The following is a 24,560-nucleotide window of genomic DNA, read 5'->3' as shown; positions in this document are numbered from 1 at the left end:
ATTCAAGATTGTATATAGCAGCAGCAAAGAGTCGAGGTTCCACACGACGAATTCGTATTGCAGACGGACACGGTTACTTAACAGCGATGGTTCGCGCTACCCTTTGACCTTTTTTTTTGAAGAGCTCCCTACCCTAAAGTAGATCTTTTTAAGTTTGGAAATTGATGGACTTATTTGTAATTGTAAGCATAAGTTCATAATAAGATATGTTGCATCCATAAGTTTGTAAATTCTGGTAACTTAGAAACTTGAGATAGCTTGTAATTTTGAAGTGATTGAAGTAGGGAGGTCATAGATTCAGGGTAAAGCGACATACGCCTGGTGAGTGAGGCGCTGCTGTCAAATTTGGGCTTAGTAAGTTCAGACTAAATAGGACCTAGATGGAATGGAACTTGGTCCTAGCTGCAAAATTAATTAACCACCACCGAGTGTAGTTAGGACTTCAATTGACTCGCTTAATTCCGTCGTTCTCCTTCTCGAACTGTAAAGCCTGTAAGTCTGTTGTCCATGGAATTCGTGTGGATATTTTCGAGTTTAACCATTTTATCTGGTAACCATGAATGGATCGCGGTTCCTCTCTATAAGATTTGACTTTTTGATAGTTTGAAAAGTCTTCTTTTTCCACCAATTCTCAAAGACCCTTCTCTCTTTTTTTCCTTTTTTCATCTGCCGTTAGCTTTGCTGTCAGATCGAAATAAACCGTCTCCTTCTATCAAAGACTTTCAATCTTTCCTCTTTTTTTTTTGACTTCGTCTTTGTACGCTTATATACGTGTAAGGATATATACATAGGCATGGCGCTGGATATCCTTGATAAAGCTTAGCTCTGGCTCTTGACTTTTGACACGTGGTATTTTGGCTACCTTATGATATCGCCACTCGTGTTTGGAACCTAAATTAAGAATAATACAATCTATGAAATCAACTGAATTTTTGAGTGATTCGAAAAATGTATTATGTAACTTCTATGACCAGCCCTTAAATTTTGATTTTGGACCCCACAACCCCCAAGTTACGAATGAATATTGGAGAAGTGTTTATGATTGGATGACCCCCCTTAAATTTAATAAGTAAGAAACTGGACAGACAATAATTTCTAATTGAATTAAGTGGGGTTATCCCTAAAACTTTTTTTCAGTCATAATAATAGGTCAAAATCGGCTGGACTCAAAATTCAGTTGATTTCCCATAGAACCACGCATCCCACTCATGTACATACTTCTGTCCCATAATTACCCCGGTCCCTTTTTGATAGAACACCCTGTACATATTTGTAGGAAAATGTAAGAATTCTTTCATTCTTAATCCTGAAGTTTAGGGACTACTTGTTGGGGTTTCTATTTCTGGCGTCTTACGAATCTGGTGCGAGAGCTACAAATCTCGAGATTTTGAGAGCGTAAAATTCGAAGCCAAGTATAGAACTCTCTCTATACTAAGAATTGAACGGGGAAAAAAATAAAGAGTGGAGTAGAGTCGAGAGTGAAGAACTGATTGTGATTCTATAGTCCGACGACAACCGTAATATCAGGAAAGATTCGTTTCAAGTGCGCCTTGCACTATGAGAAAACTCAACAACCTTCTAATAGATTTGAAGTCACCAGATATTCATATCGAATCATTTTATCATGAATATATATGAAACTGACCATCCATGTCTTATTAACACTGGACAACAGCTTGTGGGAGGGTAATTTGACCGAAGTATTTGAGTTGGATGGTTCTATGGGAAATCAACTGAATTTTGAGGATTGTAACTTCAATTTTGCCCCCCAATGTTGGACTGAATAGGTTGATGTTGGGTTTAGGACTATTAATGTTGGGTTAAGGACTATTAATGTTGAGTTTTGGACTATTAATGTCGGGTTTTGGACTATTAATGTCGGGTTTATAGCTAACATTAAGACACCTAAAGAAAACTATCACTATAATATTTTAACCTTAATGCACTCTATTAAAAACAATAGAGCCCCTCCGTACATACTGGACCACTTCTCCGACCCAAGACTTCATCACAGTACCAGGAGCCACATCAATGACTTTTATGTAGAAACTTGCACCTCCAGATTTCGCCTTAAAAGTGTCAAATTTCGTGGAGTTAAACTTTGGAACAGCCTACAAAACTCAATAAAAAAAATCGAACCCACCACCGAGTTTAAGAACGCTTTAAAAAACTATATTAAAACAATATCTTAATTAGGAATTAATCCATTTTAACCAATTTTAAGTAATTTTAATTTAACAATGGACACCTTTGTAAATAAGACTTGAATCTCTTAAAGGTTGCTCCAATAAAAGCATTTTATTATTATTATTATTATTATTGTTTAGGACTAATAATGTCGGGTTTAGGACTATTACTGTTGGTTTTAGGACTGTTAATGTTGGGTTTAGGACTATTAATGTTGGGTTTAGGACCATTACTGTTGGGTTTAGGACTATTAATGTTGGGTTTAGGACTATTAATGTTGGGCTTAGGACTATTAATGTTGGGTTTAGGACTATTAATGTCGGGTTTAGGACTATTAAGGGGCCATCCAATCATAAACAATCATCCAATGTTCATGATAACTTGAGTTTGGGGTGCATCCCTTGTGGGGCAAAATCAAAATCGGCTGGTCATAGTAATTTTCTACTAAAAATTTAGTAGTTCAATATTCTTGGACTAACTAAAGGAAATTCATCTATCTTTTGCCGTATTGGTTTCGGTATTTGAGATAAGGGTTTTTTGAAATCTTCCATGCCGTACCTAAGGCTCTGTCTCTCTCTTAAGGCTATCAGGAGGAGGGTAGGAGGACGGGGGGGGGGGGCTAACCACACGAGGCCAATCCCTTTAGCGATAATAAGGGTAAAGAAGAAGGACTCTCTCTCTATCTTCTAGAGTTGAAGTGTGTAATAGGATATAGTGGGCTAGCTCGGTAGGAAATCTTCTTGAAGTATATAGTCAAAGACTCCATCATAAATTGACCGAGATGACGTACAGGAAAAACCACCCTTTGTTGAAACCGCTAATATAATGTAGAGGTCAATCTTACCTTGTAGTACCTACGTCAAAGCCCACCCCCTCTTACCTAGGCCTATATCCTCTCCAATAAATTAGCTATCATCAGTTATTTTCAAATCTTATTTGTTTACTGCCGAATGATGTAATATCAATTATTGGACGGAGGACAATTTATGTTGGGTTTAGGACTATTAATGTCGGGTTTAGGACTATTAATGTCGGGTTTAGGACTATTAATGTCGGGTTTAGGACTATGAATGTTGTTTTTAGGACTAATAATGTTGGGTTTAGGACTATGAATGTTGGGTTTAGGACTATTAATATTGGGTTTAGGACTATTAATGTTGGGTTTAGGACTATTGTGTTGGGTTTAGGACTATTAATGTTGGGTTTAGGACTATTATGTTGGGTTAAGGACTATTATGTTGGGTTTAGGGCTATGAATGTTGGGTTTATGACTATTATTTTGGATTTAGGACTATTATTTTGGATTTGGGACTATTAATGTTGGTTTAGGACTAATAATATTGGGTTTAGGACTAATAATATTGAGTTTAGGACTAATAATATTGCGTTTAGGACTATTAATATTGAGTATAGGTTGATAAACATAGGAATAGTGGAGAGAATTAGTGTAACTTGGGTATTCAACCCCTTTTTGCTCCATGATTGGTTGAAGAACGCATATTCCACGACACTCTTAGCTTAAACTAAACCCTGTTATCATTCTTTTTTGTTATCAATTAGAGCGAGTAAAAGAAAAACTGTTAGGGGAACATACTGTTTTAACGAAGATGATTGCCTCCCTTAAAATAAGTTCGTTAGATCCTAGTTAATACAGGGAAAAGGGCCGAAATATGGTAGAAGAATATACGAGGGTTAATAGCTTCGCTGTATTAATGGTTTGAAGACGAATATCGACTCGTTATATCGTAGGGAGAAAAACAAAGCTAAGAGCACGTATTCTCCCTTAGGTATTGGAAGAAACCCGAAGAGTGAGAGATATTATTGATCTGTTTATGGATCTTACGCAAAGGCTTAAAGAAAAAAAGCCTTGAGAAAACCGTAAGAAAAGGTATTCCCACTTTCAACGCGTTAAGGCAAAAGCATATAGAAATAGTGGAAAGTAAGGCATGGTGCTTCTGAGCCAACTAAAATTAAAATACTATTCAAGTCTGCATGCCATCTTGTGGAAAATTTAAAACTCGCCTAGCTCGTGCGTACACTTTCCATTATCTCTATTTGCTTTTCCTAATAGTAGGCTACCCATTGTAGAATCTTTTAAGAAGGATCTTTGGGGGGCTTGGGAAAAGGTTTCTAAAACAGCTGTGGAATCCCGGAGTTTGTTATTTCAAAATACCGGGGATTTATATTATGACGCGTTACTCTTAAACAGCCCAATCCGGTCCTATTTTGGGCATGCGCTGCATTTTGTAACAAACACGTTTACAAACATTGCACAGAAAAATAAGAAAACGTATAAAATCCAAATCAATTTAATTGAACTGATTGCCCGATTGTAATTTGACCCAATGACCACTCATACATGGCTTCTGTTGTTTTATTTTTGTTTCTCTATATGCTAAATCAATCAATTTAAACTTAATGCCAAAATTAACCCTGTATATTTAATTTAATTTAGAAATTTTAGGGACATAATATAAAAGAATTTTCGTTAAACATCAGATATAAAAATAAGGGATGATGTCGGATGTGTTAAGAGCATTAGATATAACTTTTTTACTCTCTCTCTCTCTCTCTCTCTCTCTCTCTCTCTCTCTCTCTCTCTCTCTCTCTCTCTCTCTCTCTATCTCTCTCTCTCTTTAAAAAGACCAGCTCCAGTTAATTAAATTTAACGTTATCTTTTAATGGTCATCAAGCTTCAACGCTTTCCCACAATCCCCTTCGACTTTAGCATCTACTGTGTGTTGCTCCGCTTCATGATGGAGCTACTTTCGACTCTCTCTACCTCCCTTTCTTTTTTTGGTTCAAAACAACGTTAATCGCTTCTTACAGAACAAAATTAACCCAAAGTTATAAGATTTAATAATTCAGAACGCGACATAAGTTTATAAGTGATATGTTCCGTTCCATAAGTATGAATGGCACTACCAATACAAGTTCGTAATGCTACTGAGATGGACTTACAGTACTCGAGATAACTAGTTCGAGAAGGAGAACGACGGAATTAAGCGAATCAATTGAAGTCCTAACTACACTCGGTGCAGGTGGTTAATTAATTTTGCAGCTAGGACCAAGTTCCATCTAGGTCCTATTTAGTCTGAACTTACTAAGCCAGCCCAAATTTGACAGCAGCGCCCCACTCACCAGGCGTATGTCGCTTTACCCTGAATTTATGACCTCCCTACTTCAATCAGTTGAAAATTACAAGCTCCAGTTTCTAAGTTACCATAGATTAACAAACTTATGGAACGGAACAAATCTTATAAACTTATGATATTTTGATAACTTCGTTCGGATGGTTGTTAATTTACTTTTTCTTTTGTGCTGTTTTTCATATCTCCGTGTGTAGAAGGGGGAGGGGGGGGAAGGGCCAAAACCTAATTACTTTTTGACGCGCATTTTTTTTGTTTTTTCGGTGTAACGGAGTTTATTTAGTATCTTCTGCGTTCTTTGGTACCATCTTTTTAAACCTATGGTAGTAGTTTAGTTCTTTTTTCCCTACCATTATTTACACTCCATTGAGCGCATTTAGGTTTTTCCTTTTTATTATTTCTTTATTAAATGTTGCGAGACAAGTTTTTTCATTAAAGTCATCCGTGACTGTGATGTTGTAATAAGATAGTATTATTCTACTATAATTTAGTAGTTTTCTACTATAGTTTAGCATTTTTTTACTTGAGTTTAGTGGTTTTTCTACTGCAGTTTAGTAGATTTCCTACTGCAGCTTAGTAGTTTTCTACTCAGCTTAGTAGATTTCCTATTGCAGCGTAGTAGTTTTCTACTCAGCTTAGTAGTTTTTCTACTCAGCTTAGTAGTTTTTCTACTACACTTTAGTAGTTTTTCTACTACGGTTTGATAGTTTTCTACTACACCTTAGTAGTTTTCTACTACAGTTTAATAGTTTTTCTACTACAGCTTAGTTGTTTTTCTACTACAGCTTAGTTGTTTTTCTACTACAGCTTAGTTGTTTTTCTACTACAGCTTAGTTGTTTTTCTACTACAGCTTAGTTGTTTTTCTACTACAGCTTAGTTGTTTTTCTACTACAGCTTAGTTGTTTTTCTACTACAGCTTAGTTGTTTTTCTACTACAGGTGTATTAATGATATTGTCTAGAACAATATTATACCATTATTATATAATGAATTATTTGTGGTAATATAATTCCGTGGTTTTGTCTCTAGTCAATATAAAACCCCTATTTTTAACCCCGCATTGCATTTTCCAATACTTTTACCCTCCCAACATTATCTGTTTGTTAAAATTCTAAGCGTAGTATATAAAATTGAATCGATTTGTAATTTTGCTCCCCTTTTCAAATCATTCGCTCCTATCTCTTGATTGATTATGACGTCATATCCGGATGATCCGGTCTGTATGTGTATGTGTGTAGATACGACAAGCTATAGTGATCGAAAAAAGGCGGGACAATTTCCCGCCAATACAAGCTTCGAGTTCCCCCCTCCTCCTAAACCTAGCTTTTTATTCCAATTGAACTGAACCGAAAACCGTATAGCTAGAAAAGGTATTTTTAGAAGCGAAGCTTCCAATGTCAATAGACATGTACTAGATATAGAAACACACCCAAGGATTTTAACGAAATTTTAAAAATAAACTTTATAAGGGAAAAAAACATTCCCATAGCAGCTAGATCTGGGACTGGGGGTTGCGCCTCTGGGGCCCCTGGGTTTTTATCTCCTTGGATACGACAGAGTTAATATAAAATGAGTACAGAAAACGACTTCCTTGTCAAAAATATATAAGTTCATGAGATATGTTCCTTCCGTATAAGTTTGTAAATTCTGATAACTTAGAAACTGGAGCTTGTAATTTTGAAGTCATTGAAGTAGGGAGGTCATAGATTCAGGGTAAAGCGAGCGACATACGCCTGGTGAGTGGGGTGGCGCTGCTGTCAAATTTGGGATTAGTAAGTTCAGACTAAATAGGACCTAGATGGAACTTGGTCCTGCAAAATTAATTAACCACGCACCGAGTGTAGTTAGGACTTTAATTGACTCGCTTAATTCCGTCGTTCTCCTTCTCGAACTAGTTATCTCGAGTACTGTAAGTCCATCTCAGTAGCATTACGAACTTGTATTGGTAGTGCCATTCATACTTATGGAACGGAACATATCACTTATAAACTTATGGTTCGTTCTAGGACTAAAATCTTCTTTACGTCTCTACTCGTTTTATATCAACTTTGCTTTGGGATAAAGGGTTATATTTGGAGCTGAATCCGGGTGGTGATGGGGGTGCTTTTCTAAACTCTAAAGGTCAAAGGTTATTAGACTTAAGATCGATATAGAGCGAGAGAGAGAACCCGGGATTTCCGGGCGGCCTTAGAATCAATTACGGTTCAACCTCGAGATGATATTGTCACGCACGTTCTACAACACGTGCTGTTCAAGTTTTCAACCTTAAGCCTGGTCAGTGGACAGTGCATGGTTACGCAAATGTTTTTATATATTGGGTTTAATTTTATTTTCAATATTGGAAACCTTAACCTAATTTCCTGACGGATATCGGATTTAATCATATTTGGGTCGCTTTTAATTCTAATAGAGAGGTTAAGCTATTTAGGCCTGGGTTGTTTCTTCCAGGGTTTAAAAGACCGTTTTTCAAAAGAGGGGTTGCAGTATAGTCTGCTTTGATTTATATAGGGTTGAAGGAAACATTCTGTTTCGTTCAGTGTAAGCGCATGCGCCGTCGCATCATACGACGCAGCAGAAGAACTCTTTCTTCAAAACCCAAAGATAAATACGTTGTCTATTCTACCGCGATGCTACGTCTCCAGTCCTTGCGTTAGGTCCTAACAAATAGTTGAACTATCACCTTAAGCAGACGACGTTTACTTAAAAGGTCGCGTGCTTAACCAGTCTATTGTAAAACGCAGCTAGAATTTGGGATGTGTCGAAAGAAAGAAGCTTAAAGTGTTCTTAAAATATCGTTAACCCTAAACGTTTCGTTTTAGACTATAGAAAAAGAAACAGTTAAGCCTAATTTGTTATACAAAGATATATATAAAAGGTCAGTGTGTTATCTTTCTTCTTTGCCCAAAACAAATTCTTGCCTTTTATTATATTCCGGCCAAGGCCTAAGCTAAGCCTCGGCATTGGCATCGTCATCTATTTAAGGAAATCTTAGTTTTTTAGTAGGCTTAAGTGTCGGAGGCGTTCGGTCGGTGATACCACGCCCTGAAACAGATTACGGCTTACAGATTCTTGGTCTTGCTTCATTCCATTGTACAACCTTTTTCCCATCACCTAGCTCTTCACTGGTTTTTTTTTTCTATTCCGCCTCGGATAAGTGGAATCATTTACATAATCTGCCGCCTTCCTCCTCATCCCCCCCCCGGTTCCTTTTTTGGCCCAAAAGAAATCAGTTCACCTCCATCTGTTGCAAATATGCTTGGAAGAATCGCAAATTCCTAAATAAGCAAGACCGCACCTTCCGTAGATTGAATAAGGTTAAAGGTTACGGTTTTCTTTTCAGTTACATATTAGTTATTTAACGGTAGGCAACCTGATCTTCATAGTGTTAATGTTAAGCCTTTGTTTTTGAATTTTGAGATTTCACGATGTTTTGAAATCGGAAACTATTATCGACTGTAAAATTGTCAAGGTGCATGTCTAATTCCGTATGATATTTGGGTCACGGTCTCTCTTTCCCTAAGCCTTGGTTTCACTTTCATTAATAATAAATATATGACGTGCACCAGTACCATTTCAAAAGCAAAGCGCCCTCTCTCGTCACCCCTACAAGTTTGAACCTATATATTTATATAAAGCTATACTTTTGACGGATGTATTTGCTTCTAAAGGTGCTACGCTAAGCCTAATGATTTAAGGCTACCTTAGAATCGATGTCTTCTCTCTCTCCGTTGTCATGGCAACCCTCGCGTTACTAACGATAAACATTGAGGTCGTGTCGTCAGATTCCAAATCAACCCTACCCCCCTAAACCCCCTTAGCTAGTTTTTAATACTTTTTCTATTGTAACCCTTGCCTTACCTTGGTAGGTGAGGGTGGTGATAGGGGGGCGACACCCCGCGGTCTTGTAAAGAGATTCTCTAAGATTTTTGGGTCAAACGACAGGTGGCTTGCCTGTTTCCTATACCTATACCTCCCTTTACAGCCTGAGAAGGGTATTAATTATTAACTATGTTGGGGCTCTTTTTGTACTCAATCCAAGAATGGAATCTCTGTATTGAATGTTGTTGCGTTTAACAGAGATAGATACAAGTGGGTTTTGTCGAGGTTGGGACAACTGGGCGAGGGGTAAACCACTGCGGTGGAACAAACGTGGTTTTATTTTAATTCAAGTAAATTCACGTCAGATGTTTGCGTTTCCCGTTTGTTATAGAAGGGGTTACCCACTAGAAGGATTGATACCGTTTACAACATTATTCCACACTACTTGGTACTGCACTTTGTTCGACAAGTAGCCTGGTATCCAGTTGTAAATTATAATTTGAAGTCGACATAAAGATGCAGTTAATTATTGTCGGTAACCCGGCTTTTAATGTAATGGAAGGAACACTTGGTTATGGGTTTTTAATTCCTTCGTGGCATCATACTGCTTAGAAGAAATTGAAGACATCTCATACACTTACAGAGCTCTAGAAAACATTAAGACATCAAAAAAGGACAAACAAAAAGAATGAAAGGACCAACAGAAAAAAAAACTGGGGTTAAAGGTGACTAGAAAAGCCCCAACCCTTTGGCATCCAACAAAGCGGTTGGTGGCTTTAGGCCGCTGAAGCTCCCCCGATATCGGGCTTCCAAAGACCATATCTTTGGAATGATTGATGCATCCACATTGCTTATGACAAGCTTTTTTCTACGATCGCCTGTTTCGTTAAGGTTGTCGTCTCCGTTTGGGTTGATCCGAGCCTGAAGTTATTTTTTGTGGAACGACAACGCCATCTTTCCCGGGATATAGATTAGTTAGGCGGGAACGAGACACACACTGCCAGAATGTTTGCTTGTCACCCAGATAAGTGCCCGACCCTACCGCCCCTCTTATTGGTTGAGAGCTCCGACGCCAAACAATGCTAAAGTGTATATCGAAGCTCCGTTCGAATCAGGATGATATTTAATATAAGGTTTGGGCTTTTTTCTTGTTCTTCTTAGATCTGGCTGGAAGCAAAGTAAAATTCGACAAGCAAGGAGACGGCTTGGGGCGCTACAACATTTACAATTACCGTCGGGTGGCTTCGAATAATTCCGTGTTCGCCTATCAAGAGATTGGTCAGTGGAATGATACGGGTTTGGATTTGCACGTGCCCATGGAGGACATTGTCTTTAGCGGGGGCCGCAAGACTGTTCCTCCCTCGGTTTGCAGTATGCCCTGCGGCGTTGGACAGATCAAGAATGTCCAAGCCGGAGACACTTGTTGTTGGATCTGTTCCGACTGCAAGGACTGGGAGAAGGTCAAGGATGAATTCACCTGCGAAGTAAGTAAAGACGGGGTGCGGTGAGCCACTACGTTCTTTGGTGGTAGGTTAATGTGGTCGCTGTTCATTTAAGGACTGCGGTATTGGTCGGTGGCCGTACGAAGACAAGCTGGAATGCTTCGACCTGGTGCAACAACACATGCGTTGGGACTCCATCTTCGCCATCGTGCCCATGGCCATCGCTTGCTTCGGCATCATCCTGACCTTGGGGGTCATTTCCGTCTTCATTAAAAACAACGACACGCCCATCGTCAAGGCTTCCGGGAGAGAACTCAGTTATATGTTACTCGGTAATGTCAAGATCTAAGTCGTCATACCCGGGTCCACAAGATCGTTCTGACCATTCTTTTATTTTTTGTTTTCTCGTTTCAGCCGGTATTCTCTTATGCTACCTCATGTCTTTCGCACTGCTGTCGAAGCCGACGCCCGTCTCTTGCGGCATTCAGCGGTTCGGGGTCGGTTTCGCCTTCGCCATCATTTACAGTTCCCTGCTGACCAAGACGAACCGTATCTCCCGGATCTTCGATAGCGCCCGCAAATCCGCCAGGCGACCCAGCTTTATCAGTCCCAAGTCTCAAGTCGTCATCACGCTGATCTTCATGTCCGTTCAGGTAAGCTTACCCACATCTCTTACACCGTTTAATGAATGAATGAATGAATTGGTGACAAGAGTGTCTTGGGTTCTGTGCCCTTGGTGGGGAATAACAGGTGATCGCGACTGTGGTATGGTTCGTGGTGGAGCCACCCGGAACTCGTCAGTACACGCCGAAAGATAAGAGAAACGAAGTGATTCTGAAATGCAGCATCAAGGACTCGAGCTTCCTGGTTTCGTTGGTCTACAACATGATCCTCATCACCATCTGCACCGTTTACGCCGTCAAGACGCGAAAAATACCCGAAAACTTTAACGAGTCAAAGTTCATCGGATTCACCATGTACACCACTTGCATCATTTGGCTCGCCTTCGTACCCATCTACTTCGGAACCGGAAATTCTTTCGAGGTAAGACACACACACATTCTCTCTTTATAACCCTTTTGTGACGTCACTTCCGGGGGGGGCATCCGTGACTTATCTCATTAAATTGAACGATATCATTTTTCCCACTTATTTAACAAAGCCTATAAAATTTAATTTGAAAAAAACACTTTTGACAAATTGAACTTCGTCGTCATTTAATACCTATTGTAACTTGTCCACGGGAGTCTGGCTTAGGAAATACCATAAGTACCTTTGTTAACAGTGACAACTAGGCTAAATCGAGTCTTTCGCGAGATCAGTTTTCTTAAAAGAATGGGGTTTGGTTTTTGAAGAAGAAATTTAAGAAGTTACCGGGTTTTTTTTCTTTTTTTCTTTTTCCAACTTTCTGACACGGGGGGGGGGGGGGGTTACATTTGACTCTTGCGGAAAATTTAATTAATGGCCGGCGGAATCTCGTTTTCTAGTTAAAAAGAAACTAACGAGATCGAATCAAAGCCAAGAGAATCGCGTTAACCTGGAAATAATTACTTTCTTAATTAATGAAAAAATTCTTTCCCCCCATTTTGAGCCGTTGTTCATTTTATAAGATCGAGTTTCCATGGTTAATGAATGATGATGGACTTTGAATCTGTACGAGATAGTATTTGGTACCTTTAGAAAGTGTATTTTGAAATGAATTAATTTCTTGAAATTGACCTTGAAATACCAGAAAAATATCGTACTCTTTTCAGTCCGCCTTGACCCTGATATCCTAACTGTTACGTCCTATCTTGCACCTATCTTTAAATAGTGTACTTCGAAATGAATTCATTTTTTGAAAGTGACCTTGATATACCCTTAAACAATACAGACCCTCTTTTGAGTCCCCAAGGGTGACCTTGATATCCTAATTTTTACGTCATATCGTGTGCTTACCTTTAAACACTGATCACTTTGAAATATAGAAATGATGACCTATGACCTACGCTACCGATTTTCCCTTGTGGCTCATACTGTACCCTTTAGCAGTAGTTTTTGAAGATATTTTTAGACAAATAATCAGACGATTTATCTTTCTAAAACGTAATCTTAAAACTTGTTGAAAGAGTTATGATTCCATTTTTTGGGGAAACAAATTGTGTCTCACTTTGCCACCATAGTGGACGACGTGAGAGAGAGGACAGAAGAGAAATGTTACCTTTCCGCGTGAAAATATAGGTTTGCGAGGTTCTCTCTCTCGCTCTCTCTCTCGTCTGGGACCCGAATCTCCTCCCCAGATTTTTGTCGTTCTTTCGAAATAGGCTAGGGGAAGAAATATAAGTTAAAGTTATATTTAGGCCGACAGATGGGAGACAAAATATGAATGTCTTCCGAGAAAGTGTATGGCAGAGAGAGAGAGAGAAAAAAACCGTTCAGGAGCGAGGATAAGTATCGGGACTTGTCATAATCGCTCACTCGGGACATACAGGGGACACACGGGGACAGGGGAACGAAAGGGGGGTTGCCAACAGAAAGAAGAAAGAGGACTAAGACCCCCCTACCCTCGGGCTAAGGTATGCCGCAACTATCAAAAGTCCGTTACCCGAAGTTGATATTTTGTATCGGTCATAGATACTAAGTTGTAGGTGGAAAACTACTAAGTTGTGGGAGGGATATGTTGTAGGAGGAAAGCTACTTAGTTGTAGGAGTAATACTACTAAGTTGTGGGAGGGAAAACTACGAAGTTGTAGGAGGAAAACCCCTAAGTTGAAGGAGTAATACTACTAAGTTGTAGGAGTAATACTACTAAATTGTAGGTGGAAAACTACTAACAAAAATTACCGAACCAACATGAAATTTCCATGACTTTTACGGCCACTTTAAAAGTTCCCTGTGCTTTAAATATTACCATTTTAAAATTCACTGACTTCGCGTAATGAACTTCTAACGCTATCAACTAAAATATAAAACGAAATAGTAAGGTTGGGGGCTTGGCGACCCCCCCCCCCTTGGGCTCCGTGTCCTTTCCATCCAGGAGTAGATTTTGAGAAACAAAACACGAGAGTGTTGAAACGCGTCGTCCGTGGGGGAACTTCCTATTGGTCGTTGGGGACTGGACCAATCATTACGGAATGAAGTGAAAATACTTTTGGAGATATACACTTTTTTCCCCTTTACTACAGCTCAGAGCTCTTTAGTGTGCCACTAGGGGCCCGCGATCCTCTATAACAAAAGGAATTGTTCCAAAACCTATCTCGAGTCGGGCCTTCTCAAGTGAGAAAGAATCCTTTGCCCATTTTCGTTTCATCCGAGCTCCTATCTCCAAACTTATTACGATTTCTTTGCCATTTTTCTGAAGGGATTTCTCTCTCTCTCTCGCTCTCTCTCCCCCTCTCTCTCTCGCCCTCTCTCTCTCTCTCTCTCTCTCTCTCTCTCTCTCCTCTCCTCTCTCTCCTTTTTTCAGTTTAGTTTAGTTTAGTTTGCGTGAGCGCCCGCTTCCATCTTTCTGGGATGGTTTTTTATTTTTCTTTTTTCATCTTTATCTTTCTTCTCTATGTGTGATCCGAGTTCTCGCTTCCCTCTCTCTCTTCTCTCTTTCTCTCTCTCTCGCTCTCTCTCTTTGGGCGGCTGTCTTCTTTGGTACAAGAATTCTTCTTTCTCTCTTACCTTTTGCATTAAAACTATCCTCTCATCTTGATTTCTTTTCTTAACACTTTTCAAGAGCGCTTTACTCACCTCTCTGAGAAAGTTTTTGAGAGTTTGGATTCGCCTCATTCGGAGTTGAAATAATCACGTACCAACGAATTTTCATTTTTTATTTTATGAAACTTTAATTTCGTATTTCGACTTGCCTAGAGACAATTCCATAAATTACTCGAGTAGAATCCAACTCACGGGTTATTTCCCAGGGGCCAAGATTCAACGCCAGACGGAGCCCGACTCGCGCTGGTCTATTGATGTTAACACGAGTATTTAATTTAATGAATTTTAAAAACCGCAATTACTCGAATCCCGTTTGATGTAATTACAAGTTATTGGTACCGTTGTGTAGAGAACAATTAGGGCTATTATACCCTCAAACCGTTTCCGTTTACCATTTAAATTAACAGAGCTCTGACGCCTCAAAGTTCGTAACCCTAGATGATGACCCTATATTTTAAAAACCTTATTTTCTCTAACCCCGATTTAATTAAGATGAAGTATTTAACATCATCCGTTAGAGGACAATTGGGGCTATCAAACCCTCCAGTATTTTTGAGGTATCTTTTAAAGTACCCGTGTAATTAATTAGGCATCAAAGTTGGTCAATGGACCACCTTGAGACCAGCTAGCGTTTGATTTGTTCCTTACTACAAAGTAGGATATCATTCTTTCTTACGATCTTCAAGATTGCGTATGAAACGAAATGGATATCATCTTTTTAAATTTCCCATTAAATATTTTGCATTTTTTCTTTACCCCTTTCGTTGCCGAATTCATTCTCATTTCGTCTTGACGTCCGTCCTCCAAACCCTTTCTGTACAGCAGCCTCCACTCCATCCCTTAGGGATGTGACTCTTAGAGAGCAGGAATGCTCGGGAAGAGACATCTAGATTAAAGTTGTGCGCACCGACTGGAAAATTACCAATTTCCTACGATTAGTCATTTGGGAAATTTCCCTTATCCCCAGATTCCAAGGAAACTCAACGTCCCGTGATATTCTTAACCTCTCTAGTAATAATTCCTTATTTTAGGCACGGATTAAATGGAATTTTCAAATGATACATCGTAGTAGTTTTCCCCCTATGAAATGATAGCTAATGGATATGATAGGGGGAAAACTACTAGATTGTAGTATAATAATACTACACTATTAGCGTGATAACTCTAATAGCTAAGCTACCCTATAGCAATATATTTCTTCTAAGCAATTCTGTTTTCCATTATTTATATTCTTTAATTTAAAATAAAATATTAAGATTGCATTGCATTCTTTTGATTTACGATTTTATTTTAAATTGGATTTTTATCGTATCATCAATTTGTAATTACGATTGGTTCAATTATTTTTATTATTAATGCATTTAACATTAATCGTTATTTTTAAAATATAAAAATAATAAGTTTTTAAATTGCCCCTATATTGTGACTTCACCCTAAACACGGGTGTATTTAATCTTGTAACTTTTACCTTAGTAATGCTTAAAAATTTGAAAAGGTATGTACCAAATTGCTAGCGAGCCAGTAGTGGCTCCTCCCTGCTTCAAAAGGGATCTATATAGATGGCAAATAAAGATTCATTCATTCATTGCGGGTTAAACATTTCTACAGGGGCTATGGGAAAATACATGTAAATGAAAACCCCTATATGTCGGCTTTCCTTAAAGTACTCTTTACAGGTTTAATTGTTCGCCGTACAATGGTACGCCCTTTTGAAACAGGGCGGCTCCCTACAATTGGGGGAGCGCAGCAGAAGTTAATAAGTTCAACAATATGCGCAAATGTTTGTGGTGGCAGCGGGGAACGGAAGCCTTGAGACCTATCGGTCCAGATAATGCGGTATTTAATTTATTTAATGTTATTTCTATGGCCCCTATGTTGTGACTTCACCCTAACACACGGGTGTATTGCGGGTTAAACATTTCTACAGGGGCTGTGGGAAAATACATTAAGAAAAAAACCCTGAATGTCGGCTTCCTCGTAATAAATTAAAATATTTGAAAAAGTTATTTTTAATAGAAAAACTCCATTACAAATATTATACTTCCACAAAAACCTTGGAATTTGAAAAAGCATAGAAAAAGAAATACCTTATACTACAGACTATAGATTATAGACTAAAAACCTTAGACGTATAGTAAGAACGCTAAGCCTTGCCAAAAAAGGGGGCTTTGCTCGGTACGGTGCAAAAGTAAAGAATGTACATAGAAATCTGAGATCACGAAATCGAACGAGTCTGTCTCAGCTGTAAGGATGGAGGCATTCGACTAAAGAAAATCAAATAGATATAGGAACAAGTATTGTAAATCTTCCGCTGTTAGACCGAGGAGCAAGGAGAAGGTACCTAGCTTCCACAACTATTTCTTCTGTCTATTGCAGTTTCTGGCTTCTTATGTCAACATGGGGAATTCAGACCGGTAATAGATGGCGCGAGAATCGCTTGTAAACGACGAGAAACCTTCTCGGAAGTGATGACGTCACCGAATTCCCGATTTTGTTTCCGCTCGGGGAATGCTTCGTTAGCTTTGCTTTAGCTTCCCTTTTCGGACGGACACGAGGCCCGCCCGGGGTCATGGGGATGGTTGAGCCGAGGTCACGTGTCGCGCTCTATTATTCTCTAAAAGAATTCTAGCTCCTACCTTTCTTTGAAAATTTTTGCTTTTTTGAAAATAGAATTTTGATTTTCTTTCTTTGGTCAAGCGTGAGACGTTGCGCGGAACTACTTTAACAATTTAAGCGGTGTATCATTTAGTTCCCTTTGTTTTACCCCCCCCCCCATTTAATAGATGTCAAAGGTCAGAGAAAACCCATGGAAAACAATGCTTTAAATATGGGGAAAATATGTTGGATTTCAAATTGAACATTTTTACGTTAAAGCGATTTTTAATTAAGGCCGTTTGTTAAGTACAGATACTAAATTAGTATCGCCATGTCAGACTTACATGTGTGTAGATACTTTACTTAAGTTTAAGAAAGTATTCATTGTCACATCGGGGAAAACTAACCGTTCTAACGAATCACGTATCTCGAGAACTAACGAGCCACAATTGGAAAATGGGGTTCTTACCCCCTAACTTCTCTTTAACCCCCATCCCGCCACCCAGCTTCGACCCCTGACCCCCCCCCTCCATGACTTGTGATTGAATAAACTCCTAACCGTCTTCACCCTTCTCTGGTCTGTCTTTATTGACCATTTTGATTGGATGCCGAGGCGAAGGGGGAAGGGGGGAGGTTCGAACGGGGGTTCCTATCCTTGACCGTAGGGATTTTGAACTTTTAACGCCAAAAGCTTCTCGAGCTGAAATCGTTTTATTTTTTTATTTCTTTGTGAGCCGGAATTCTCTAAGCTCTTCTTCCGTGGACGGACAATAGGTTCCAAAAGCCCGAAATTGATTCAATTAAGTTTGTCTTCGAAAAGGATAGGAGATTCTTTGACCCAACACCAGGGGGGATTACAATGAACTTTAACCTCATCCCGCCAATCAAATATAATTGTTTAAATGATTTCTTTTAAGCGAGGTTTTCATTGGAATTTTTTTGTTGTTAGAACGTCTATTTTTATTTAATGTAGATTTGATTTTAAAATATAAAATAATTATTTTTTTATTTAGGTTCAAATTACAACATTATGCATTTCAATCTCGTTGAGCGCTTACGTGGCACTCTTCTGTCTTTTCTCGCCCAAAATCTACATCATTTTGTTTCACCCGGACAAGAATGTCCGCAAGCTGACTATGAACAGCGCCACTTACAAAAAGGCGCCAACAAGCTCGACGTGTGGGACTTCCGCCAATCATGGTTAGTATCTAATATAAACTAATTAGTTAGTTCGATTTAACCAATTATATCCTGTTGCGTGTACCAAAGGCCTATACCAAACAAATGTTTTCTTTTTGTTTTTATCGATCTTTTTTATTTTGAGTTGAAAGCATTTTTCCGACAAATTCCCTTTTTGGTACACCTACAGGTAATTGGATAAACAACGCCGCGAGACCAGACAATACCACAGAAATCGTTACTACTAATGGTAAGACATACTTTTATTTATTGACTTATTTATATAATAGTGTATTTGTTAAGCCTATATTTGATGTTAAGATGGGTGGGGAAAATCTACTGAATTGTTGGTGGAAAAGTAGTAAATTGTAGGTGAAAAACTACTGAATTTTTGTGGAAAACTATTATATTGTAGGTGAAAAACTACTATTTTTTAGTTGAAAAACTACTAAAATGCAGGATGAAAACTAACATATTGTAGGAGACAAACTACTAAAATGCAGGATGAAAACTAACATATTGTAGGAGAAAAACTACTAATATGTAGGATGAAAACTAACGTATTGTAGGATAAAAACTACTAAAATGTAGGATGAAAAATAATATATTTTAGGAGAAAAACTACTAATATGTAGGATGAAAACTAACGTATTGTAGGATAAAAACTACTAAAATGTAGGATGAAAAGTAATATATTTTAGGAGAAAAACTACTAAAAATAGGATGAAAACTACAAAATTTTAGGTTGAAAACTACTGAATTGTTGATGGAAAACTATATTGTAGTAGAAAACTACTATTTTGTAGAATGAAAACTACTAAATTGTAGGGTGGAAACTATTGTAAGAGAAAAACTATTAAATTGTAGGATGTGAACTACTAAATTATAGTAGGATAATACCGCATTAAGTACCTACCTGGTAATACAATTGTAGTTCAGTTATTTTAAGAATAGGTATTGATAACCGATAGTTTTTATTTAAAAATCGATGAAAAGTCGTTTAATATTCCATATTCGTATAGGCCTCCCTACTTCTAAACATTTAACTTTTGCTCCAAAAGTAAAAAAAAAATAATAATTTTTTGGGGAAGCTTTGAAATCGAATCGAAACGCTCAGCTCTACAGAGTTCAAAGAAATTTGAGCTCATCTACATGAATTAGAATTTATAGGAAAGGGGAATTATATTACTTGACTTTACGTCAGAGGGAACAACCGGGGGGAGGGCGGAGAGGTAGGGGGCCCGACCCACCCACCATTTTTTTGACGTAAAAACTAGCGAACGAAAAATGGCTTTCTATCGGGTGCTTTTTAATCAGATATATTGGTTTTCCAATCCCCCCCCCTTAAATCTCATTGCCTTCTACGACTAACAGGCCGTTATAATCTATGCTCTCTGCAATTTTCATACTGGACACTCACTGTTTTTTTACATATGCCTTTGGTATACATCATTGAACATTTGTACTCGATCGTAAACCACACAATATTCTTTTATTTAATACTTAAAGAATGTTGCATTTGTACAGGGTGTTTTTCCAAAAAAGGGTGGGGGGTTATTATGAGTGGGATGGATGATTCTATTTGGAAGAACACCCTGTATATAAAGGTGATTCTTTTTTTCCTTCTTCACTTGTCAGTCTATCAAAGGATGGTGTGAGTTTTAGTAGATTTCCTTCTATACAAAGTAGTTCTTTCATTTGGGAATTGTACTTTTTCGACATTACCTAAATTTCCATCCAATTTCTTTTCAAGTCCGCGCTGCATTGCATCAGCTAGGGTCTCTGTGCAGCTTAAAAGAAGCTTCGCTTTTTATCTCCTCTCCTTTCTTTGTCTCCTAAAAGGTTACTTTCCATGATTATCCACCGCGAGGGCAACGTTGACACGCCCACTTTTCGTCGCCGAATTAGTCCTAATTACCATACTATCAGAAGTAGATTAATTTATTCCCCACCGAAGTCATCAGAACGAGAACCTCTTTCTTATATTGGGTATAATTTTAGGCAAGAATACATAAAGCTACTAGGAAGGTTCAAGAGATTGATTACGCGCGAGGTAATGATTAGTCCTAGCTCTTCCCACAAAATCCACCTTGAGATCATTTCTACGCAATGAATTAGGGATATATTTATGAATTTGATGCTTTTATAACTTCGGCGTTAATTTATTTTAGTTCTATGTTGAATTTCAAGAGATTCTCTCGGAGTCTGAAGCAATTTAAGTGAATAGATGTAGATGGAGGGACTGGCGCTATAAATGGCGGCGCCATCTGTTGATTATAAAAGTCTGCTGACTTTGGAATTTTACAGAATCTGCATGTTCGAGTATAATATAATGGAGTTGCCCCGTTTCCCAAAAGAAAGCTTTAAACTTTTCAAAGTTTTCCTAAAAGTGGGGCTTTTTGTGTTAAATTAAATCCGTCTTTCTGATGTAGCGAATAATTTTGTTAGGGTTACCCCTCTGTCTTTTAAAAATGAAGTTTAGTCAGGGAAAATAGCTGGAAATAGTCTGGGAAAATTGCTGGAAATAGTTTGGGGAAAATTGCTGGAAATAGACGAGGAAAATTGCTAGAAACAAAATCACCTAGAAATTTCCAATCAGAACCCTGTATTTTCTCGCAATCAGAAAATTACACGTAAAATATTAAGTTACAACCTTTTTGAAAATAACAAGTTTAATACATTAACAATTTTTTTCCCATCAAATATATTTTTGGGGCGGGTTTGGGAAAGGAGGGGGGGGGGCTAAAAAGTATCCAGAACTTTCCGTGATTCGTTGTTGTATTTAATATCACGTTTTCCCAAAGGATTTTGAGCATTAATAAATTAGAGACAACGGCGTAACGGCGCTGCTATTTTTTTTCTTCTTACCCCTAACACTGAACCAGCCCAGGCTGCAGCCAAGTCTTGTGGACCAAGGCTTAGAAAATCGGAGCTAGCAATTCGTTACTTATCGGACGTTACCCGACGTTGGTTTAATAAAATATGAAATTGACGTTTCTCTCGATAAGAGCGAGTGTATTTCTGTGCCCGAGCCTCGCTTTTTTATCATAAATATCCCGCGCTTTCCTAAGAAGGTTTCTCCTCATTTATTCCCACTCGCGCTTTTCATACCGGCCAAGTCTTAGCTAAGCCTTGAGTTAGGCTGGTTTGCGTGGCAATTTCGGATTGTTTGTCAAAATGGCAAATGGTTGCGGGCTTAAGCTCTTTTTATTCCTTGACGTTGAAAGATTTTCTCCTAAATCGAAACCCGTATTAGGCCATCTATTAATAAGACTTACGGTTACAAATAAAAATGGTTTAGTAAAACGAATTCCCGCCGACAAACCTAGTCTTACCTAACCTACCCATTTGTCGATAAATATTTTTATTAACAACTTGCCTTGTTTTTAAGTTATCACAAGAAGTGATATCTAGTTTATTAGGGAGAAGATGCCTAAGTATTCGCGCGCGTCATAGTTACTCTTTCAAAATACAAGGGGGGAAGTAAAAGGAGGCCGGGCTATTTCGCCAGCTCTCCTCAGTCGGAAAATACAAGTAATTTTTTACTTCATTCGCGTATTTATACCTTCTCTCTAATAAACTAGATATCACTTATTGGTATAACTTATCCTTTAAGTCTGTACTCGGTTTTTAGTAAACCCATGGATCACTTTTAATACTTCTTCAAAGCTTATAATTCGTTTTAGAATTATTTAAAAATGAAAAAAAATAATGTCCGTGATAAGAAAGGGTTAGCTAAGACAAACGACGTCTTATGATGAAACGATTAATTAAATTCAAAACAAACTTCAAAATTTTTCACCCAACGTAACGAAACGACAACGCAATCATTTTAACCCCCTCTAAAAAAAAGGCAGTTTTAAAAAGAAAGAAATTCTGTTTGGCAATACAGGCAGGCGTAGAAGCCATTCTTTTTGAGCGGCAGTTTTCTCAATTTATAAACGAAGGATGTATAGCTGATAAACTCTTTGAAAGACTAGAAAAATGAGTACGTCCGTCGCCCCCCCCCGACCCCCTGAACCCCTTAACCCAACGCCGGCGACGAGGAAATGTAAAAGTCTTTTAACCCTATTCTAGTTTATGTCCTTAACTGATCACAACCTTAAAGACAAAGCCAAGTATCTCCTTTACAATGGTCTTTGGAATTCTTTGCTTGGTGTTCTTGCATTGCATCTTCAACTCTATAAGTGATGCGTGGGAAAGATTGAATTACTATAGACAAAATCAGTCGTATTATCTAGGGCAAAGGTCAATTAAGTTGTTCAAAAAATACTTCTCTAAAATTTAAAACAAATTAAAATTCAGATAAGATGTTCACTCGCAACTTTAAAATTAAACTTGACCTAAGGGTAATGTCGAATTCGTAAATAGTGCTGAGTTTCTTCAGGGAGAGATTTAATTTTAGAAGTAGGAATGGAGAACGGTTAGTATTTACTTCAGTCCGATTCATAGGTCACCCAGTATAGAGCCCCTCCCTGCAACACGGATAACGAAAAGTTTAAACTATCTCATTGGCTCAGTTTTAAACTACGTTTTGATGACTTTGCTGCCGGGGACAGCGAAAAATTCGCAATTCATTTTTACCTCTGTCGTTATATGACCCGCCTCTTCTTTCATACCCGTGGAAGGGGGTCCGGGACTTTGACGCGAACCCAGATATTACTCAGTTCTCCATTCCTACTCCTAAAATTAAATCTATCCCTGGTTTTTTAAAAACACGTACGTGGTTTCTGCTCTGAAAGTTGTCCCCCATCGTTTCTTTTTAAGTTTTCCCAGCAGCCCTTTCACGTCTCTCTTGTTTCCGGTTCATCACTCATTGGCAATTTTTTACTCGATCGTTTAGACTGTTTCTCTTCTTTTTCTTTATACCTAATTTATTGATTTTTTGAAGTTTTTCGTCATTTTTTTACTAGTTCGATTAATAAGGCTGTAGTTTCCACTCCAGGGGGTTTGGGGGGTTGTTGTTGCAGCTCAGTCATTTGTTAATGTCATTGGCTAACTGTACACAGGAGGGGGGCGGGAAGGGGTTTGAACTGAGTGCAAGCTGTTACGTCTGAGATAATGAGGGCTTGTTTTAAATAGAGATTTACCCCCTTGGTCTATTTTTAGACCTATTTTTTCCCAGAAGGTCTTGGTTCTAATATGGGATATTGGCTATTGACATAAGTTTATAAGTGATATGTTCCGTTCCATAAGTATGAATGGCACTACCCATACAAGTTCGTAATGCTACTGAGATGGACTTACAGTACTCGAGATAACTAGTTCGAGAAGGAGAACGACAATTAAGCGAGTCAATTGAAGTCCTAACTACACTCGGTGGTGGTTAATTTAATTTTGCAGGACCAAGTTCCATCTAGGTCCTATTTAGTCTGAAGTTACTAAGCCCAAATTTGACAGCAGCGCCCCACTCACCAGGCGTATGTCGCTTTACCCCGAATCTATGACCTCCTTCAATCACTTCAAAATTACAAGCTCCAGTTTTTAACCAAAGATGGCAGCGGATTATAAAAATATTTCTTAATGATCATCTACTAGTTAAGAATAACGTCCCTGCGAAATTTCAACTTCCTAAGTAAAGCGGTTCGGTCTGGGCGTTAAATTATAAGTCAGTCATGACGACATAATTGTGGATGGAGCTAAAAAGGAAGTGGTAATCTTTCCGCATTCCCAAAATAGGCGGCTTCTATTGTGTCGATCATTTCCGGTACCATTTTTCCGCATTCCCCAATCGTGTCTGTCTGGGGAATGCTACATTCTTGGGGAAAACCCTCCTGTAGGTGGTTCCCAACCCGTTGGTATGTAGTATCTACACTGTTAAATCGGCATCCTTGAAGTTTAGTGAGCCTTGCAGCTGGGGAAACCCCACCGCGCCGGCGCCCTGACTTCAAAGCTCAAAGGTGCCGCCGCGCGCCTTGCCTTCCGAATACCGGGGAATCCCCGTGGAGTATATATTTGGAAATATTGTTAGTTGACCGTAAAACCCTATAAGAAGTTGATGATTTAGGCCTTCGCCTTAGAGACAAGTGTAACGGGAATTTTGCAAATAACAGTATTTTTTTAATAAAAATAATAAAATTGTATCGTAATGGTGGAATTCATAAACGAAATTTATTACTATTATTATTATTGTTATTGTTATTATTATATTGCGCGCAACGCCCTGCCTAAGGTTTCCCACAGTTCGGTTCAAATCGGTTTGGGACTAAAACTGAAACTGAACTGAAACTTTTCAGTTAGGATTTTCAAGAACTGAAACTGAACTGAAATTATCAGTTCGGTTCAGCCAAGAAACCGAACTGATCAGTTCAGTTTTCAGTTATAACTGAACTGAACCGAAAACCCCAGATTGTAACTATTAACCACTAACTTTTTCTACTACTACTAAATATTTTGGAATCGTTAAGTGTCATACCTTAAGAGTCATGTTTATTTCACAAACTACTAATTATTAACATTGAACAATTTAACTTTGACTAATTAACTAATTATGATACCCTTTTTC

The 24,560-nt window shown here is 38.4% G+C and overlaps 1 protein-coding gene and 1 long non-coding RNA gene across 3 annotated transcripts in view; one reads left to right on the top strand and one right to left on the bottom strand.

The window, feature by feature from the left end:
• mGluR (metabotropic Glutamate Receptor) overlaps positions 1–24,560 on the top strand; it is a 110,307-nt gene that overhangs the window by 77,888 nt on the left and 7,859 nt on the right. For both annotated transcript variants that reach the window (XM_089855520.1, XM_089855519.1), the window contains exons 7-12: positions 10,317–10,639; positions 10,713–10,929; positions 11,012–11,250; positions 11,348–11,641; positions 17,890–18,076; positions 18,246–18,305. In XM_089855520.1, coding sequence (XP_089711646.1) covers positions 10,317–10,639; positions 10,713–10,929; positions 11,012–11,250; positions 11,348–11,641; positions 17,890–18,076; positions 18,246–18,305 — 1,320 coding nt within the window. The remainder of the gene's footprint in view (positions 1–10,316; positions 10,640–10,712; positions 10,930–11,011; positions 11,251–11,347; positions 11,642–17,889; positions 18,077–18,245; positions 18,306–24,560) is intronic.
• LOC149618140 (uncharacterized) lies at positions 1,902–2,310 on the bottom strand. The gene is made up of 3 exons (XR_016375494.1): positions 2,249–2,310; positions 2,144–2,170; positions 1,902–2,069 (listed from the first exon to the last, which is right to left on the bottom strand). It is a non-coding gene; the product is annotated as an uncharacterized LOC149618140 (long non-coding RNA).

Source organism: Phalangium opilio, unplaced genomic scaffold (genome assembly GCF_054372755.1).
Source record: "Phalangium opilio isolate 3A_F unplaced genomic scaffold, DU_Popi_V2 ptg000209l_1, whole genome shotgun sequence".
NCBI lineage: Eukaryota > Metazoa > Arthropoda > Arachnida > Opiliones > Phalangiidae > Phalangium > Phalangium opilio.
The sequence above is the reverse complement of the archived record's forward strand: the minus strand, read 5'-3'. Positions and strand labels throughout refer to the sequence as shown.